This window comes from Chiloscyllium plagiosum, unplaced genomic scaffold (assembly GCF_037043375.1).
Source record: "Chiloscyllium plagiosum isolate Xiang-an unplaced genomic scaffold, Cpla_swu_hap1 HiC_scaffold_34, whole genome shotgun sequence".
Classification (NCBI taxonomy): domain Eukaryota; kingdom Metazoa; phylum Chordata; class Chondrichthyes; order Orectolobiformes; family Hemiscylliidae; genus Chiloscyllium; species Chiloscyllium plagiosum.
Window position 1 is genome coordinate 9,010,561 of NW_028270172.1, and position 21,834 is coordinate 9,032,394.

The following is a 21,834-nucleotide window of genomic DNA, read 5'->3' on the forward strand; positions in this document are numbered from 1 at the left end:
GGTCCAGTGGCTACAAACAATGTTTGTCATTTAATATCTCTGCTGTTCGCCCTTGCCAATTTGTAATCTTTAACCTAAAGGTTGGCCTAGTGGTTTTATTGTAGATTATTAATCCAGGGAGAAAGTGTGGTGCTGGAAAAGAACAGCAGGTCTGGCAGCATTCGAGAAGCAGGAGAGTCGACGTTTCAAGCATAAGCCCTTCATCAGAATGAAACCTTTCCTGATGCAGGTGTTATGCCCGAACGTTGACTCTCCTGCTCCTTGGATGTTGCCTGACCTGCTGTGCTTTTCCAGTGCCATACTTTTTGACTCTGACTCTCCAGTATCTGAACTCCTCACTTTCTCTTGTTAATCCAGGGACTCAGATAATGTTCTGCAGACCTTTCTTCAAATCCTGCCATGGTAGATGGGGGAATTTAAATCCAATAGAAACCTGGAATTAAGATTTTAATCATGACCATGAAACTATAGTTGATAATTGGAGAAACCTACCTGTTACACTAATGCCCTTTTTGGGACCTACATGTGACTCCAGATCCACAGAAATGTGGTTGACTCTTAACAATTAGGGACCAGCAATAGATGCTGGCCTGGCCAGTAATATCCATGTCCTGTGAATGAATAAAGAGAGAAGGTTGATCCTGGGTATGAAGAGATTGGCTTCTGAGGAGAGTTTGAGTAGGTTGAAAAAAGAGGTAACTTTATTGAAGCATACAGTATTCTTACAGATGAGGAAGGACACCACATCGACTGGGACAACACATCCATTCTAGGACAAACCAAACAGAGACATGCACAAGTATTCCTAGAAGCATGGCATTACAAACAGAACTCTATCAACAAACATATTGACATGGATCTCATTTACCACCCCTGAGAAAAAAAAACAGGAAATTACATCACCATAGGAAATAATGTCACCACAGGAAATGATGTTACCAACCCTAGGAAACACAAATATATAAATAGAAAGCAGGCTACACTACTAGTGCTTCATTTGGAAGCTCTCTGAAAATGTTACCTAGTATTGTCGTGAAATGTCTGAAAACAACCTAGGTCTAGAACCTCAACCTGAGCTACAAATCTTCTCAAAACTCGCTCATACAGTATTCTTAGAGGAGTTGACAAGGTAGTTGCAAAAGGGTTGTTACCTCTGGTGGGACAGTCTTGGATCAGAGCGCATAATCTCAGAGTAAGGAGTCATCCATTTAAGACAGCGATGAGGAGGGATGTCTTCTGTCAGATGGTATAGAATCTGTAGAATTCTTTATTGCAGAGATGCGCCATTAAATATAGTCAAGGCTGAGTTAGATAGCTTTAAATCAGCACAGCAATCAAAGTTTACAGGGAAAAGGCCGGAAAGTGGAGCTGGGGATGATCAGATCAGCCATGATGTCATTGAATGGTGGAGCAGACTCGATGGGCTGAATGACCTACTACTGCCCCACTGTGAGGACAGTGGTTCACTTCCTAAGGAATACAGATAGACAATTTTGACAAGTCAGCATTACTTCACACTTACTGTTACTGAAGTACTTTTTTTTAATTAACTGAACTTAAATTGTACTGTTACTGTGGGGAGACTTGAACTGAAATCATCAAATATTTAATGCAGGTCTCTGGACTAGTAATCCAGACACATACACCTTCCCACCCGACTCATCCTTGTTTTAAAAATAGTTCCCAAAAATGAAAAGGGGATAAAGTAAAACATTCTTTCCAAATCTGAAGAAACCAACCAGAACTTTTGAAAAGTCCACTTTTGTGACTGAGAGCCACAAGAGCTGTCTACAAAGAAACCCAGAAAGTACCTTTGGTATTGTGTAAGGTTTGTGGGAACAGCATGGTGCACCCTCTTGTGCTGAAGGGGTGTAACAGCAGCAGGCACTAAGAATCATTCAATGAAATGTGGACACAATTTAAAAAGGAATCAGTCCAGTGAGACAATTACAGTCGATGGAAATAAATGCTAATTAAGCAACATATTGGCTCCTGTTGGAGTTATTGGAAGAAGTGTAGTGGAGTGTAACATAATGGAAAAGTATCACTGAAACTAAAAGGAAGAACCTGCAATTGCGTTGAGAGAACAGCCTCCTTATAGAGTTCACAAATGTCAGCATCATCTAAAGGAGTACAGTATCCACTGGACATTCACAGAAACGTGGGCTGTTTGCACCAGACCTACCATGGATTTTACATGGATGTTCTCAAAGCTTTTGCCCACGCAGTCATTTGGGCTCCGCTGACGCCTCAGCTAAATATATGGATATGTGATTGATAAACACACAGACCTGTATATATGAATGATAAATTCTGATCTCTGTATGCAAATGTTTACGTATGTATGGCATGACCAACTGTACAGACCATCAAATTATTTTATGAATAAAGTATATTTTTGAAATAAAAAACAAGCTTTTACGAGGTGTTATTCCGGCAGAACCCTTTGGTAAATCTGCTGGAGGGCAAAGACCTGCAGCACCACCAATATCTTACAAACCCCTACCCTCTCCCCCACAAACGAATGTTCATTGCTGGCCCCTCTCCTTAGTTCCAGCAACTCCCACATCTTCTCTCCCGAATCACTGGCAGCTGTTCTGCCAGTGTTGGAGAGGTCAGCATCGCTGGGCAGTACAGGGCGGATATGTGGGGGTTGGTGGGAGGTGTTTGATGAGCATTCTGTCATGACAGGGGAGAGTGAATGAGAGAGGATTCTCTGCCAACAGAGGGATGGAGGAGTTTTGGAAGTGTGGGGTGAACACCATTAGTGGAGTGAGGTTGAGCATATTGGAGGGTGACAACTCAATTTGAAACATTTCAAACCCATGATCTGAAGACAGATCGTAAGGAGTAGTGCCTTCGGCTAATGTCAAAAGATGTCGTGTAGCTACAATGGAATTACATCGAACTCATCACCTCCTAATCCTGATCCTCTAATGGACTCTCTGCTGGAGCTGACCATGGAATCTGTGCTGGAGTTGACCTTAGAGACTCTGCTGGAGCTAACATTGGAGTCTCTGCTGGAGCTGATCATGGAGACCATGCTGGAGCTAATATTGGAGACTCTGCTGGAGCTGATATTGGAGTCTGTGCTGGAGCTGACATTGGACTCTCTGCTGGAGCTGACATTGGACTCTCTGCTGGAGCTGATATTGGAAGGTGCAATACTTCCAATCTAAACTGGCAAGTGGACAGATTAGTGTCAGACACACCCTCTCCAATACTGACTGGACCGAATCTGCCAGTGGGAGGACCCTTTTAATGAGATTTATTTCCCTGCAGGACCTCTGCAGCCCTGAAACAGATTGATGATACATTGACATAAGTCAAAACACAGTGGTTCAATGAAGCCAAGATTGTGTCCGATCAGCCTGAAAGTAGGTGTGAATGCAGATACTTTTGAAACAACCGGTTCTGACACACTCTGACATACCTCTGGAGCAGATGGGACTTGAACCCAGCCCTCCTGGCTCAGAGGTAGGAATGTTGCCGCTGCATGGTTCCAAGTTGTCCATTGTAACCATGTTCTCCATTGATAAAGGAGGCATGGTGTAATGACATTGATCAGTTAAGAGTGAAATAGAATTTTTTGCAGTACATAAAGCAAGGATAATGTTTTGGAGGGGTCTTTGTCTGTGGAGCTTCTGCCACTTCTGAATCATCATGTGGATTCCTGTTCATACAGAGTCAGCAATAACCAACTGACCCCACTCTGAGTTTTTCGCACAGAAGCGATTCAAACCCAGAGCCATGCAGATAGAGAGTGTTTTGTGTGTGCGCTGAATGAATAATAGAGTTCATTGAATACAACCACACAAAATAAAAGAAGCAGAGTAACTTAGCTTGAACTCACTGGGGTCTCAGGCTAATTTGAATTGATCTTAACAAAAGACCCTTAACCGCTAAGAAATTATTCTCCTGAAGATCAGCATTACTGCCTGGTTAGAGAAACCCTGAAGGAAAAGTATGCTAATTTTCACACAACATGGCCTCCAGCATCCTGAATTATTTAGTCATTAGGAGATGCTGTCACATACGTCCATCACACAAGTGCTGAATTGTCCCTGTGTTTGTGTTGTTTAAGACATGTTGGCTTTATGTTAAAGGAAATTATTGTCCTTGTTTGTTTTCATCCTTGGTGTGGTCACTAAATAAAATTGAAATGCAACACCTGTTCACAATGTTCTGTTAACAAAAATATTCTCTTTCCTTGTAGAAAGGTTTGCCAAAAATCTTCTCAGAAACACAGTTATTTCTGTGGAATATAACCCTGATTATATCACCCTCCTGAACTGAAGATGGATTAAATTATCACCTACCTTTATTACTATGATGTGAAAATGCTGGAGTTGAACTGGGGTGGACAAGGTCAAAAATCAAACGACACCAGATTATGGTCCAACAGGTTTATTTGAAATTGAAAGCTTCCAGAGCTCTGCTCCTTCCACAGGCATTGTATGATGGAGATGAATGAGACACCATATTTATAAGCAAAAAGTTAACAACTTTAAAATTGGCTGACATTGGTGAATCCTTTAATCAGTTAGGAGGTAGACTACTGATTAAAATGCAAAACATTTATTACAGGTGTAGTCTTATGAACTCTAATTTGTTTTAGTTCCTTTTAACTTCATGCAATCTATTTAAGATAACAAGCTATGTTCCTGAAGCTTTATAAGTTCATTATCTTTCTCTAAGCATTGTAGATGATTCAAAAGGAATTCTCTCCCCAGGCTTTTACCTATCCTAACATTCTTTGTATAAAACAATCTCAAATCATGATCAATAACACTCCTGTGAAGCACCTTGGAATGTTAATTACCTTAAAGGTGATATATAAAATGCACATGTTACTGTTGTATTGAAGACTGACCAAGAATATGTCATCCAAATATATTACTGTTTAAAAAAATGTAAATTCTTCAATGTAATGCACAACACATACTAAAGCTTTTTTTAAATTAATTAAATTCTCAAAATTCTGAACCCTGTTCTGAAAAAGTCATATTGGACTTGAGCATTAACTCTGTTTCTCTCTTCACAGATGCTGTCAGACCTGCTGAGTTTCTCCAACATTCTCTGTTTATCTCAGATTTCCAACTTCTGCAGAATGTTGTTGTTATTTGAGCCATGATTAGCAAAGACATGATATACAGCTGACTGATACTTTCTGAAACGTGTTTGCTATTTCAGGTTTTGCAGGTCAAGTGCTGGATATTTGGCAAAATTGCGATTGGACAAAAGGCTTTAAACTTTGCTGACAATAAAGTGGACGGCACTAATCTGAGGCAAACCACCACCAGCTCAATTCTTATAAAGCTGCCATGCCACGTTTCTGAAAACAGAGATTGCAAAGGATCAACCCCTTTTCATCCACTCTCTGCCTGCATTTCCCAAAACAATTGACCATGGGGACTTACAACACAAGTACATGTATACCTGGACTGCACCTATTTCTGTATCTAGCCAGTTTGCTGCAGGTGTTTGGGGTCCAACCTGTAACTGCCGCAGAGAACAGCCAACACCATGAGATGATGCATCATCGCGTGAAGAGAGGTTGGGTATGGAACCAGTTCTTTGTGTTAGAGGAATACACCGGATCAGAGCCACTATATGTCGGAAAGGTAAGAACAGGGGAACAAAAGCTTAACGTCAAAAGAACAATGAAGCTAACCCATTTGCTGCCTTTTTGAGTCCCACGTTTACCATCTAGAAAGACACTCGAATAACATTTCACCAGCTATGGACATTCACTCAACAACGTGCATGCAACTACAACAGCTAGCAATCAAATACAGTATCGCTATCACCAAGAAACATGCTCAGATCGCTCTCCATTTAGACCTAAAGAGATAATGACTGTTGAGTCAGGAGGGATGGACAAATGTTGAGTTGAAGAGATCCATTTTATGGAAAGGTTTTACCCTGGACAGACAGAGAGAGAGGAAACAGAAAGAGGTATTAATAAATAATGATCAGTATGTAATATCAGCAATACTAATATTTAGTAATAACATATCTTCACAGAATCCATTAAAAATTGCCAGATTGTCAAGTTGTAGCAAATATTGGTTTGCAACTATTGAATTAGAACTTGTATCTACTTATATATTGAGGTGATGGTTCCCTTTAGCTCCCTCAATCACTGTAGTATTAGCAAAAGCTGGTAAAGACATAGTCTCCACAGTCCTAACAAATCCAAGGGCTGCTTCCTCATTAGAGAGAGAGAGATAACTGTTGGTGGTTTAACCTGAGGATCACCATGCACTAGGCGCGGGGAGTTTGAGAAGGAGTGTCCTTTATAGTAACCTCAGATAGTGCAGGAATTGAACCCATGCTGTTGGTATCACTATGCAATTGCAAACCAGTCAGCCAAATAGTTGAAAAGAGATTTCAGTCAAAACATTTTCCTCTGGGTCCATCCCATTGATTGGAGCAAAGAAGACTGACACATATTTCTACAGAACTGGACTTGAAATGGATGTAGGAAGTCTTTGCCTTTTTTAAAAAGGAAGATGCTGTTAGTTAATTCCATAATGGGACAAACTGGGTTCACTCCAGCAAACTGCTGAGGAACTGGATAAAGAACTGTCAGAATAATGTGTGTTTGATTATGACCAGAATTTGTAGAAATCATTTTTTGGGAGTAATGGGAGGAAGGAAGTAAAAGTGCCCTTTGGTGCTGTTGGAGGAGAAGATTTCAACTCTCACTTGTGTGCCATTTACTTTGCAATGCTGATCAAAATTAGCACATAAAAACTCAGGCACTGGGCTGTTCATGAGAAAAATGACAATAGAAGATTTTAAAATCATATTTTTCCCACTGCAGTGATCACCTCCCTTGGGTGTCAACAAGTGTGGCGCTGGAAAAGCACAACCGGTCAGGCAGCATCCAAGGAACAGGAGAGTCGTCGTTTCAGGCCTAAGCCCTTCATCAGAATTCCTGGCGGGTTGGGTCCATTTATCTCTCAGCCCCCTTGCTTCCCACCCCCCCACCCCCACCCCCACATTCCTGATGAAGGACTTATGCTCGAAAGATCAACCCTCCCGCTGTGCTTTTCCAGCACTACACTCTTCGACTCTGATCTCCGGCATCTGCAGTCCTCACTTTCTTGGGGCTATCGATTAATCCTGTCGCAGTTTCCCCATAGCTATATAAATATCTTCCCTTTGATTGGGCTGAAGGGCCTGCTTCCACACTGTAGGGATTCTCTGATGAAAAGAATGGGCAGACCTAGATAGTGACACTCCACATCCTGTAAGTTAGCAGAAAAAAAATCCGACTGGCCTTCTCTGCAGCCTGAGATATTTGACCGCTGGCTCTAGCCTCCCTGACCAGGCAACAGCAAAATTAATATATGAAGAAATTAAAGTGGAGGTGAAAAAAACCATCATCATTGATTCATTAGAGCTTATTGATTGATTAATTGTAATTCTAGCTTCATTCCGACATGGACAAAGGAGAAGGCTCTGTCAGGTACATCCTGTCAGGTGATGGAGCGGGTACTGTTTTCACCATTGACGACAACACAGGTGACATTCATGCTGTACAGAGGCTAGATCGCGAGGAGAAGACACATTACACCTTACGGGCACAGGCGTTAGACAGGTGGACTGGGAGGCCAATGGAACCAGAGTCTGAATTCATCATCAAGATCCAGGATATCAATGACAATGAGCCAAAGTTTCTTGATGGACCCTACGTGGCCAGTGTTCCTGAAATGTCTCCAATGGGTAAGGATCAGTTTTGTGATAGCTTCTTCAAATTCTCGAACATTCCTGCATTATAGTAGCAGCACTGCTGCAGATCCAGCTCCAGGCTGAAGTTTCTTGCTTCTTGGTCAGATCGTTTTGGGTTTATGTCCCACTTCAGGAGTTCAGCGTGACAGTGAAGGATGGTGCTTCAGCTGCTATCTTTTGATGGAGCCACTTACCCCAATACCCTCTGACCTTGCAACCAATCATGTGACTATTTCAAAGCAAAGCAGGGGAGTTTTGCCTAGTGGCCTGTCAAACAACATGCACAAGGACAGCACAGTGGCTGAGGGGTTAGCACTACTGTCTCACAACTCCAGTGACCCAGGTTCGATTCCAGCCTTGGGTGACTGTGTGGAGTTTGCACATTCTCCCCGTGTCTGCGTGGGTTTCCTCCCACAGTCTGAAAACATGCAGGTTAGGTGCATTGGCCACGCTAAATGTGAAGTTATGCGGGCAGCGGTGGGCTTGGGTGGGATGCTCTTCAAAGGGTTAGTGCAGACTGAATGGGCTGAATGGCCTTTATCTGCAGCATAGAGATCCTAACTGTTAAAAAACAGATGAAATTATCATTAATGCATTGCTGTTTGTGGGAACTTGCTGGGTGCAGTATAACGTATAACTACAACTCAGAAGCACTTAATTATAACGTTTTTTGGTATGACCTTTTAGTATGAAATGTAACTTCTTCCTTTCAACTGATGTCATAAAATCATATAGTTGTGATTTTTACAATCATTGCAATATGAGTCTTACAGCTGAAATAGCTTGTATAAGTTCACCTCTTCCTTGAACTGAACTGCTCATACAAAGCTTTACAGACTTACAATAATGCAAAAAAAAACTGCTGGATATTTTGGAGAAATGAAATAAATAGAAATATACTACAGCAATTTTAATAAGTCAACAATTGTATCCTTTTACCAGATATTATATTATTTCATAATTATTGCAAAATAATTTGATCCAAATGATTGCATATGATAAAACACCATTCTAAAATTTATACCGAAAGGATTTGACAATAGTTGATATTTGTGCTTCTTTTTTGGAAATGCCTTCTTGTTGACATGGTCATGGTGTTTAAAGGACAACGGAAACTTTTGAATCAAAGTCTTCCATCCTCCATAACAGCTATTGCTGAAAAGAGGGTCACAAGGTTTCCATCTTGCGTTCTCCAGGAAAAATGCAAGAATGCCAAATTCCAACACAATGCATTACAATTTATACTGCAGGAGAAAAAGGTGCTGATTTGTTGCCTAGTTGACACTGATTGGTCAAAGCATTGCCTTGGAGAAAACAACCCAGAATTGTAGGCTCCCCCGGCACCTGGCTAATTTAAGAATGGTGTGAGGCATGAACCTGTACCTTTTGTTTGCCGAGAACAGAGGCTGCTTTTAACAAAGAGTAAGTGAAACACCTAATATTAAACAAACTCATTAAACAAACATGTGAAAAGGGAACAAGACTCAGCTACTCAGCCCTTTGAGCCTGCTACACCACTCATGGGATACGGTGTTCAATCCTGGTCTCCCTGCATTAGGAAAGACATTACAAAACTTGAAATGGTTTAGAAAAGATTTACAAGAATGTTGTCGGGGTTGGAGGGTTTGAGCTATAGGGAGAGGCTGAATAGTCTGGGGCTGTTTTCCCTGGAGCATCAGAGGCTGGATGGTGACCTTATATAGGTTTATAAAATCATGAGGGGCATGGATAGGATAAATAGACGAGGTATTTTCCCTGGGGTGAGGAGGTCCAGAACTAGAGGGCATAGGTTTAGTGTGAAAGGGGAAAGAGTTAAAAGGGACCTAAGAGACGTTTTCACATGGAGGGTAGTGCGTGTATGGAATGAACTGCCAGAGGAAGTGGTGGACAAGCAGGAGGCTGAAAGAACACAGCAAGTCAGGCAGCATCAGAAGGTGGAGAAGTCAACATTGCAGGTGTAAACCTTCTTCAGGACTTGGGGTGGGGGTAAAGGGGTGCTGCAGAGAAAGGGGAGTTTGGGGGTACGGGATGTTAGTAGGGTTAGGTGAACACTGGTAGAGGGTACGGCCTGGTTGTCGATGGGAGGAATGAATCCAGTTGGTGGCTAGAAGGATGAGAGGAGTGGAAGGGAGTCGGGGGATGGGAAGGGAGATCATTTGAAATTGGAGAATTTAATGTTGAGTTCTCTGGGTTAGGCTGACTTGGCAGAAGATGAGGTGTTCTTCCTCCAATTTACAGTCTGATTTACTATGGCAATGAAGGAGGCTGAGGGTGGTCATGTCAGAAAGGGAGTGGGAATGGGGAATTGAAACGGGCGGTGACTGGGAGGTCTGGTCAGCCCCTGTGGGCTCGTTTGAGATGCTCAGCAAAATGTGATGAGTTTACGTTTGGTCTCCCCGACGTAGAGAAGACCACATTGGGAGCACAAGGTGCAGTAAACCAGGTTGGAGGAGAGGCAGGTGAACCTCTGTCTCACCTGGAAGGACTGTTTGGGGCCCTGGATGGAGGTGAGGGGGGGTGGTGTGTCAGCAGGTTTTGCATCTTTTCCAGTTGCAGAGCAAGGCACTGGGGTTTGGGGATGGGGGTTCGGGGGACTGGTGGGGAGAGTGGCACAAATCAAGGAGTGGTGAAGAGAAGGGTTAATGCCCGAAACATTGACTTCTCCACCTCCTGACGCTGCCTGGCTTGCTATGTTTTTCCAGCCTTCTGCCTGCCTACCTTGGATTCCAGCATCTGCAGGTTTTTTTTGCCTTCAACAGTGGAAGTGATGGAGGCTGGGACAGTTACAACATTTAAAAGGCACCTGATTGAGTATATGGATTGGAAGGGTTTAGAGGGAGATGGACCAAGTGCTGGCAAATGGGACTAGACTAATTTAGGATATCTGGCCATTTGAATGATTTGGATTAAAAAGTCTGTTTCTGTGCTGGACATCTCAATCACTCTAAGATCATAGCTGATTTGATTTTTAACCTCAACTCTACATTCCTGCATATCCCTGGTAATCCTTCATCCCCCTGGAAAATCTATCTACCTGGACCTTAAACATAGTTAAAGATGCTGCATCCACTGCCTTTTGAGGAAGGGAGTTCTAAAAACACATAGAATTAATTTTTCCTCATCTCTGTTTTTTTTTAAACTATGACCCCGAGAATCTAGATTCTCCCAGAAGAGGAAAAATCCTTTCCACATCCACCAGGTCACGTCTCCTCAGGTTCTTAATTTACTCACCTTTGACTTTCAATTGTCCCACAATTATGAATAAAATAAGCATTTCAAGCCAAAACTATTGATGAAAATCTTGCCTCACCTTTAAGATAAACACACCTTATAATCTGAATTATGTGAACATAATGAAAGGCATAGTGGCTCAGTGGTTAGCACTGCTGCCTCACAGCACCAGGGACCTGGGTTCGATTCTACCCTCAGGTGACTGACTGTGTGGAGTTTGCACATTCTCCCTGTGTCTGCATGGGTTTCCCCCAGGTACTCTGGTTTCCTCCCACAGTGCAGGTAAGGTGCATTGGCCATACTGAATTGTCCAGGGATGTGAAGGTTAGGTAGAGTATCCATGGTAACTGGGGTAGGGTGGTGGGATGAGATACTCTTCAGAGGGTTGGTGGAGATTTGATGGGTCAAATGGCCTCTATCTGCACTGTAGGTATTCTCTGATAAACTGTGAGTTATAACATCCTTTTTTGCTAACTCCCTGAATTTCTTGCCTGGAACACTGTACCTGACATACTCACGTTTTGTGGAACATTTCTCAATCTGAGTGACTGAGGCCATTTTCACTCTGTTCACAAACTGAACTGGTACTATTGCTGTTGGTTTTATGGCCATCTCGCTCTGGTCGCACTTCCAGGAGAATGGCCTGTTGATCAATGATAGCACCTGCGAGTGGAATCAGGTGGTTAATACCCACTGAAACTGAGGGCCTCTCATTTATATTGAGGTCTGTTCTCCATAAGGTGGGGAAGAGCTGAGAGTGAAATCTGTTAAAGCAGATTTTAGCATCTGGTTAGAGTCCTGTTTCTCCAAGTTGCTGAACTCTGATGAGCAAAGATAATGTAAAAGTTTGTTCACAGAATCATACAATATAAAAAAGGCCCTTAGGCCCATCACATCTGTGCCACCAAAGATTACCGACATTAGTCCCACTTTCCCCCATTTGAACATTATGACATTTCAAATGCTCATCCAAATACTTTTTAAAGATTATGAGGTGTCCACCCCACCCAGGCAGAGCATTCCCACCCCACTCTGGGTGAAAAAAAACCTTTCCTGCTTTTTACTTGAAAATTATGCCCCGTTTGTTCTGAGGAAGAGTTGTGTTTGCCCCAAAGTACCTGCTGAGTATGACGAACAAACAGATCACACCCGGGTACGGCAAGGAATTAGGAGAGAAGTGGCCTGTTGGTCTCGACTGCACAGGAATGGGGTGTGAGAGTAGGGAAGTCTTGCTCCAGCTGTGCAGGGCATTGATGAGACGGTACTGCATTTATTGGTTTCTTTATTAAGGAAAGAAATACTTGGGTTGGAAGCAGTTCAGGGAACGTTGATTAGGCTGATTCATGCAAACATATAAAGCAAAAGCAGGAATAGGCCACTCAGCCCCTTCAGCCTGTCCGTTCAATGAGATCATGACTGATATTGATCTGATTAATCCACATTTCCACCTATCCCTAATAGCCTGTCACACCCTTTGCTTGTGAAAAATGCATCTACCTCTGCCTTCTCACTGACCCTGCTTCCACCATCTTTTCAGGAAGAGCATTCCAAAGACACTCAATCCTCCAAGAGAAAGAATTTCTAGACTGAAGGGATTGACAAATGAAGTAAAGGTTGAGTTGGTTCATTGAATCATACAGTACAGCAGAGGCTCTTTGGCCCGTTGAGTCTATACCACCAAAATTATGCTACTACCGATACCAGTCCTGGCCCATAACTTCGAAGGTTATGACATTTCAAGTGCTCGTCCAAGTGCTTTTTAGAAGTAGTGAGGTTTTCCACCTTCACTACCCTCCCAGACAATGCTTTCCAAATTCCCAACATGCTCTGGGTGAAAAGAGTTTTCCTTAAATCCCTTCTTATATTCCAGCTCTTCATCTTAATGTTATACCCTCTTGTTATTGATGCTTCAAAAACTGTGTTCTATCCACCCTGTCTATGCCCCTCATAATGTTGTTCCCCTCTATCAGGTCCCCCTCAACCTTCTCTGCTCTGAAGAAAACATCCTGAGCTTATTCAGTTTCTCTCCATCGCTGAAATGCTCCATCCCAGTCAACATCCTAGTGAATCTCCTCTGTACTCCATCCAGTGGAATCAGAATTGCACACAGCTCTCCAGCTGTGGCCTATCAATGTTCTGTATAGATCCAACACCACCTTGTATTCTGTGCCATCACCGAGCTAAGGGGAGCAGGCAGGAAATGAGTATTAAGGTCACAATCTTATCAAATGGCAGAACAGACCTGGTGGGCTGAGTGGTCTACATTTGCTCCTATTCCTTCTGATATTATTCAAGCAAGGTCAATAGCCAGGCTGTGAGAATCCCAATACAAAATGACCAACTGCATAAATAAATCAGAGCTATATTAATTCAGAAGGCCATACCTTTGCGCTCTGCTGCCACGCTCAGTAAAACACATCTTAAAATGTTCAGCATCAGTGCACTTCAAATGATATCTTTTGCTGCCTGTCATCTGAGCAAAAGTAAACAGACACAAAGAGATTAAAATTTCATCACTCCTTTCCACAAGCAACTGCTTCCATTTGTAACTTGGGAAATCACAGACACTGGTTTAGACTTAGGAGGTCAGAGCCAATTAACCCCTTCATAGCTGAGTTGTGGAGTGACTCAGTGATATCCGTACTGGTGACGGCGACTATGTTCCAGTCAGTGAAGCTTAGCACCAGGAGCTCTTGTGACATGCAGGTAGTGTCCCTACCTACGAGCTAGGAGACCCACGGTTCAAGTCCCGCCTGCTCCAGATGGGAGTCAGAAAATACCTGAGCAGGTTGAATACTCGGCATGTGCTAATTGCTGAGCAGTTATTATCAGAGCACAACTCTCACACCAGGCTCTTCCCAAAATATCTCTGTGTGACCCAGCTTTCATCTTACAGGACCCCCTGTGACCTCCCCTTCACTCCAACCCAGGAGTGAGATGTGTGTAGGGGGAGGGGGTTAGGGGCTCAACACTGTTGTGGGGTGGGCTTTAGTAGCTGAAGGTTTGATGGGGTGAGCTGGGTGGGAAAAGACATTGAATGTGATGTGTTTTTTAAAAATTAATCTAGCTTCTCATGGAATGTTTGTTGAAGCAGGATTCAGGCCTCAAAGACCCATCTGATCTCAGTTTACCCCAGCCTCACTCACTCCCACCCCACCTCTGGGGAAATAAAGGCGTGAAGGTATACAGAAACCTGGCAGGTATTAGCTGACAAAAAACTTAAAAAATACATTATCATGCTGAACTCAAAACATTGACTGACTCTGTTTCACTCGCCACAGTTGCTCCCCAAACTGCTGAGTTTCTCCAGCATTTTCTAGTTTTAGTTCAATTCTCCAGCATCTGCAATATTTTGCTTTCATTTACCAGTTAAAACCATTGTTCTGTATATGTCTCATTACATTGATAATCAATTGGTAGCACTTGAGTATTGCTAAAAAAAAAACCATTGTCAAAGCTCTTTGTCATACACTCATCAGGACAGATGCAAAAATGCCACAATTCAAAGGAACATGTCCTCTGCATACTAAAGGAACATGTCTCGGCATTGCACATTTCCTAATGAATAATAGTTCCTTGCAGCATTCTCTGTAACTAATTAAATCAACTGGCCCATCCATCAGCACCCTTTTGTCATTTGGTACAAATTGTTGCTCCCTTTGAACTTTTGATATTATTGCATTTGTCCTGATGTGTACCAGATGAATACCTTCAAAAGAATGTGCAATTCTCCTACACCTAGCATATCTCTTAATTTGCAATCAGCCAGTCATACTGTTTAATTAATTGTTAGTTAGTGTGAAAACCTGAACTCAAGAGATTTCCAGCAATCTCACAGTAGCATGTCGGCAGTCACACTTGGCAGTTTTAGGATCAAGGGGGAAACTTTAACCTTCGGTGCATGCTGGGCAAACAGAAATGCCAACATTAATGAGGGGTACAAGAGGGTTTACAGCAAGTCAGAGGGTATTGAGGTCCCCTCAAAATTGCATCAGGAGTCCTACACTCAACATGAGATTGCAACTTATCTTCTACAGATCAGCCCCCACCCGGAAAGAGGCAAACATTCTCATCACCCTGTTCCAAAACCCATCAGAAAGGGGGATGCCTCCACAGCAGCAATGAACTGAACAGGGTACAAGGTTCAAGGGCCAAACCAGGAATCAATGATGCCATTGTTTATTACAAGGAGATCTACTGGGAATAGTAAATGAGAACTCACCAGGAGGGGCTATCCTGTGAAGAGAGAATCATAGAATCCTTACAGTGTGAAAAGGCCATTCGGCCCAGCAAATTTGCACCAACCCTCCAAAGAACAGTTCACCCAGACCCCCACCTTACCACTGTAACCCCACATTTTCCATGGCTAATCCACCTAGCCTGCACATCTCTGGGCTCTATGAGCAATTTAGCATGGTCAATCCACCTAACCAGCACACGTTTGGACTGTGAGGGGAAACTGGAGCACCCGAAGGAAACCCACACATACACAGGGAGAATGTGCAAACTCCACACAGACAGTAACCCGAGGCTGGAATCAAACCCAGATCCCTGGTGCAGTGAGGCAGTCATGCTAACCCCTGAGCCACTGTGCCACCCTTTAAAAGCTGAAAAAGCTGAAGAGGTTGAGTTGGTTGGGCCTGTACCTGGAGTTTTGAAGAATGAGGGGTGGACTTATTCAAACATACAAGACTCCGAGGGGACTTGACAAGGTCAATGCAAAGAGGTTGTTTCTCCTTGGAAGAGAGTCGAGACCAGAGGTTTATAGTCTCAGAATAAGAGGTTGTATGTTTAAGACAAGCTTGAGGAGGACTATCTACAAGCAAAGATTGGAAAGACTGGGGTTGTTTTCATGGGAACAGAGAATGCCGAAGGGAGATTTCATAAAGGAATGTGAAATGATGTGTGGTCTAGTTAAAGTGGAAAAGAAGGTGTCTCCCTTCACAGGGGACATATATTTAAAGTATGGTTTTTAATTAATTCCTTGCATGTGGATGTCACTTTATTGTCCATCCCTAATTGCCCAGAGGGCAGTTAAGAGTGAACTACGTTGCTGTGGGTCTGGAGTCACATGTAGGCCAGACCAGGTAAGGATGGCAGTTTCCTTCCCTAAGGGACATTAGTGAACCAGATTAACTTTTCCAAAAGTTGACAATGGTTACATGGTCATCATTAGACTGTTAATTCCAGATTTTAATTTAATTCAAATTCCATCATTTGACGTGATGGGATTCGAACCTGGGTCCCCAGAACACTACCTGGGTCTCTGGGGTTTAGTTGAAGGATGAGAGAGGCGATAAGGAGGAATTGGTTTTCACTCAGAGCGTAGTGGGGAACTGGAACTTAACACCTAAGGCTCAAACCTTCATCACATTTTAAAAAAAACAATTAGTTATGAGCAGCAGTCACAGTAACCTACTGGGGTACAAACCCAAGAGCTGGAAAATGATGTTAAGTGGGATCGCTGTTTCTCAGCTAACCCGTGCACCGTGAGTTAAATAGCCTCTTTCTGAGCTTTCAACTTTCTGTGCTTTCGTGTTTACTCATTTGGTGGAGCCATTAAATGTCCAGCAGTTTTTATCAAAATGTTCAGCTTCTCGGGTGTGTGTAAGATCCACACAATAGGGGGTCGTTTGCTCATGGTGTCACCATTGGAAACATAAACAAAAGAAAGCTGTAGAACAGGTGGCAGATTCATGATTACCCACCGTTGTCCAAAGCCAAAGTTAACCCCATCAGATGTGAAAAACCGCAAGCAGACCCATTGTAATAAACTCTTCTATTTCCAATGCAAAGATCTGATGATAATGCCTCCTCTGTATACAGGTACGTCTGTGATACAGCTCACAGCTAGTGATGCTGATGACCCCACATACGGAAACAGCGCTCGAGTGGTGTATAGCATCCTGCAGGGACAGCCATACTTCTCTGTGGAAGCAAGAACAGGTACACAGTTATTTTTCCATCTCATCTTTCAATCTCTCAAAGGAGCTGTGTGCATCCAGCTATGTCTTCGCTTTGCTATTGGATTCATGAGTTAACCCTGTGTTCCTCTTCCAAGCATCTCCATAGACTCCTCTCCACCCCTACTGCCTCCTCCAACCTTATCTCTAACAACCAGCTTGTATAAGATCTGGAACACAGGAATTAAAAGGATGGTTCAATCAGATTCCAGGGAACTTCCAAAAAGACCTTTACTTAAAAATATGCCTTTACAAGGTTATCAAGAAGTGCTGCATGTTTTATGTGTCTCTGAGCGGTGCAGATATAACATTATTTTCTTTCTGTGCAACAGGTTTATTCATGAGAGTTTATCTTCACAATCACTGTACTCACACTTCTGCCAATGTTACCTTTGAGAAACTTCCAGCATTTCCTGTTGTGTCTGGTTTACTGAGTTAACAACCAGGCTTAACCAATCCAGCACATGATGTGGAGATACCGGTGTTAGACTGGGGTGGACAAAATCAGAAGTCACATGACACCAGGTTATAGTCCAACAGGTTTATTTAAAATCGTAAGTTTTTGGAGCACTGCCCCTTTGTCAGGTGAAGCTCTGAAAGTTTGTGATTTTAAATAAATCTGTTGGACTATAACCTGGTTTCATGTGACCTCTGACAATCCAGCAGAGTGAACATAGGTTAGTTACCAGACTCTTATAATCAAACACAGAACAATTGAAATCTACACTTCCATGATGAATTAAATTAGACAGTCTATTCAAAGAGGCATGATAGCCTGAATGGCATCAATCCATATTATATAATTCTGTGACTGATTGGTTAATTTCAGAACAGTGAAGCATAAAGATTTCTTTGCATCAGCAAATTTTTATCACGAGCTTGTGTCCTTTTGTACAAATGGAATGTGACAGAGGCCCCAGCACACATACACATTTTAGAAATATCACAGCCAGGCTTTTGAGAGTCTTGGACAAACAGGATCTAGTTACTTTTCTCATTTAATTTGATTTGATTTGATTTATTATTGTCACATGTACCTCGGTACAGTGAAAAGTTTTGTTTTGCATGCAGTAAAATGGATCATACCACACAAAGATCATAGGATGATGGGACAGAGTGAGGAATACCAAGTTTCAAATGCAAAGAAGGTGTTCATAAAGTAAGATCAACATTAGATTTGAAATTTGAGAGGTCCTTTCAGAGCAAAGTTAACACTTCGAGTCTGGTATGATTCTTCAGAAGAAGTAATATCGGACTCAAAACATTAATTCAAATGCTTTTTCCACAGATGCTGCCAGACTTGCTGAGTTTCCCCAGCATTGTCAGTGCTTGTTTCAGATTTCCAGAATCCCCAGTATTTTGCTCTTACTATACTCGTGTAGATATTTTTAATAAATCTATTCACACACGTTATGACATACCTCCAAAGCTGCTGGGACTTGAACCCAGCCTTCCTGGCCCGAAGGTAGGGACACTACCACCATACCACAAAAATCCAACTAATCAAAATGCAACTGTTGTGCTTTACTCTCTTTGCCACTGAAATAACTCAACAGAGGCCAGCTTTCCCTTCACCAAGTTACCTTTTATTTCCACATGGAGAATCCTTGACACTGATCCAGCTCCCTCAGAGCCAGCTCTGAGTGAACAGAACCCTCCTGTTCATATCTGTCAGCAGGGCTCCCTGACTAGACCAGATTAATAGCCCCAGTCAGGGAACTCATACTCTGAGGTCCATTGGCTGACCTGGTTACAATCACTACAACAATGTTCAGAGTTCAGGACCCTCCGCAGGACTTTAACGCAAGACTCTGAGGGACACCCACTGAGGAAGCACTGCACTGTCAGAGGTGTGGAATTTTGTTGGGATTTTGCACCGTGTTCCATCTATCTATTTGGGGGGGGATATAGAAAATTCCATGGTTCTATTTTTGATAAAGAGCAGGGGAGCATTATCTCCAGATGGCCTGACCAATATCTATCCTACAGCCAACATCATGAAATGGGATTATCCAACCACTGTCACTTTCCTGTTTGTGGGAACGTGCTGTGTACAAATTGGCTGCAGTGCTTTCTACTTGCACCAGTGACTGTGTCTCATTACGTATTTCATTGAAGGTAAATCTGGTGATATGCAAACGTAAGTCTTTCTTTGTTTGCAAAAAATGAAGTCAGAAGTTGTCAGATAGCCCAACTTTAAATCACAATTTTAATGACTGTTCTCCAGGTTAACCCCAAAGTAGGAACATCCTGAGGCAAAGTGAATCGAGCCTCATGCTACTAATCGCTGCTAGTAACTGGTGCCCCCTGCTGATCGTTTCTCAAAGTACTGTAAATTGCAAAACCTCTTTAATTTCTCCAGGTATCATCAGGACAGCATTGTCAAACATGGACCGCGAGGTAAAGGATGGATATCAAGTGGTTGTACAAGCAAAGGACATGGGTGGGCAAATGGGAGGATTATCAGGGACAACAACTGTGAACATCACACTCACAGACGTCAACGACAATCCTCCGAGATTCCCTCACAGTAAGTACCTGTGTCATCAACTGCTGCAGTTACCAAGCACTTACCACGATTATTAAAATGTCAGAGAAGGTGTTTTCACAAAAAAAAAACAAATTTGAAAGGAATAGCTTTGGTTCTTTTCCACAGGGAGCTAAAGACATTATTACATCAAAATTAAAATAATTATACGGTTTCTTTTCTAGAATTTAGCTTTAGCTTTATTGTCACATGTACTCACATGAGTACAGTGAAAAGTTTACAATTTGACACTTAGGGCACCATCTGAGGTATAAAGGTCTTGGGATAAAGAATTTTTGATATCATCTAATCAATCCGATCAGAGATACTATTACACACTTCCAGAGGAGGAGAGATTCAAGTCCAGACCTCCTGCCTCAAAGGTAGGGACACTACCACTGCACCATAGAGTCCTCTTTTTAGTGCCTGTATTGATTTGCAAGTAGAAAACATTTATCAAGAGTTTCAAACCTTGTGATACAATTGATGCAGCCAGTTTTAATGTATTGACATTTTAATCAACTGGTTAAGGCACATCACTGGAGCAGGGAGGACTTGAATCAACATCCCCTGGCTTAGAGATAGAGACACTACCACTGTATCACAAGAGTCCTGGAGTTTCAGTGTATAGCCATTGTATTAGATGTTTGTCACACCAGTGAATCCTACTCAGTTTTTTCCAGTTGATCATTGCCCTTACAACTCCAAAGATTTTTTTAAAACATGAATTAGTGGCTCTGAGCAAAGGTGCCCCCAGTTTATGTTGGTTGGTCAGGCTTTGGAGAGATTACTGAATCTTACTTTATTCAAACAACAACTGTTTTATTACACAATAGGAATTAAATATAGTTCTGTATAACCAGGTCAAAATAATACAGTTCCATAACCATTCTTCCTCAACGTCTCTCAGTTAAGTGTTTTCTCACATGATCTATATTAGGAGTTCCAACTTTAAACTTTATAAACCTTATAGTTATCCGACCCATTCACATCCCTCACAATTTCCCAAGAGATACAATGGTGACAATGGCCGTGTGTTATGTGCCCTATTGACTCTTACAGAGAAATTATAATTGGCAATGTTTCATTGACCATGCATTTCAAAGTTCCCAAAGGGGGAGCCTGTAAATATTTCTCATCAATCTGTCCAGAGATGACACACCTCAGGAACCGGTGGAAGGTGGGGTACAGAGGTAGAAACACTATCACTGTCTTACAAGAACCCAAAAGGGAGCCTGTTCAGAGATGTTAAGACACACCTCCAGTGCAGCTAGGAGTTGAACCCAGGCCTCCTGACTCAGTGGTAGGGATACTACCACTGCATTAGATTCCCTACAGTGTGGAAACTGGCCTTTCGGCCCAACCAGTCCACACTGACCCTCTGCAGAGTAGCCCACCCAGACCCATTTCCCTCTGACTAATGCACATAGCACTATGGGCAATTTAGCATGGCCAATCCACCTAACCTGCACATCTTTGGAGTGTGGGAGGAAACTGGAACACCCAGAGGAAACCCACGCAGACACGAGGAGAATGTGCAAACTCCACACAGGCAGTCACCCGAGGCTGGAATCGAACCTGGGACCTTGGTGTTATGAAGCACCACTGAGCCACCTTGCCACATGGAGACATGGAGAGTAGTATGCCTTGCACAGATAATAAGGCAGCATTGAAAAATGATTGCCAAAAAGGGAGCCTTTACGTTCCAAATGCTAATGATGGTCTCCTGGCAATTTATACTCAATGGTTACACATCAATCATTTCAGGAACACCTAGAACACCAGCAATTTAACATATAATCAAACTTGTAATGGTTTCTGACTGTAATGGGCCTCAAACATGCACTCATTGCTGTCTTTCATCTTCCGAATAGCTAGTTTTAAAGAGCCCAGTGCATTCTGCAACGTCTTAAAAACAGAAAGTATTTAAAATCATTTAAAAACTTAATTTTACTTGCACTACAACTGAAAGAACTTCTCAACTTAAAACATAAAGGATTTTTAACTCCACTCAGCAAGTCCCAGCAAAACAGCAATTTGATAATGGGTGGGTATCCATTTTCTTTGTGATGTTGATTGGGGGACACATATGACCTGGGACACCAGGGAAAACATTTCTCTACTTTGTTAAAATAGTGCTGAGAGATCTTTCAAGCCAGCCGAGTGGGTAGTGGAAGCCTTGGTTTAGCAGCTCATCTGAAAGACAGCACTTCTGACAGTGCAACACTCCCCTGATACTGCAACACACCATCAACCTGGATTTGGTTATGATCAAGCAATGGAGTGGGACTTGAAGGCAAAACCTTGTGACTCACAGGCAGATAAAAGAGGAAATACCCTTTGAGTGTATAAGACAGTCCCTTCTGATTGACC

General features: G+C 42.5%; 1 protein-coding gene and 1 long non-coding RNA gene across 2 annotated transcripts in view; one reads left to right on the forward strand and one right to left on the reverse strand.

Moving 5' to 3' along the window:
* LOC122564555 (cadherin-20-like) overlaps positions 1-21,834 on the forward strand; it is a 153,722-nt gene that overhangs the window by 97,311 nt on the left and 34,577 nt on the right. Inside the window, exons 2-5 of the mRNA XM_043719619.2 lie at positions 5,194-5,624; positions 7,440-7,734; positions 16,798-16,917; positions 19,297-19,464. Coding sequence (XP_043575554.2) covers positions 5,409-5,624; positions 7,440-7,734; positions 16,798-16,917; positions 19,297-19,464 — 799 coding nt within the window. The 5' untranslated portion in view covers positions 5,194-5,408. The remainder of the gene's footprint in view (positions 1-5,193; positions 5,625-7,439; positions 7,735-16,797; positions 16,918-19,296; positions 19,465-21,834) is intronic.
* The window catches only part of LOC148141118 (uncharacterized), a 43,036-nt gene continuing 34,606 nt past the window's right edge, over positions 13,405-21,834 (reverse strand). Inside the window, exon 3 of the long non-coding RNA XR_015752774.1 lies at positions 13,405-13,444. This is a non-coding gene — a long non-coding RNA (uncharacterized LOC148141118). The remainder of the gene's footprint in view (positions 13,445-21,834) is intronic.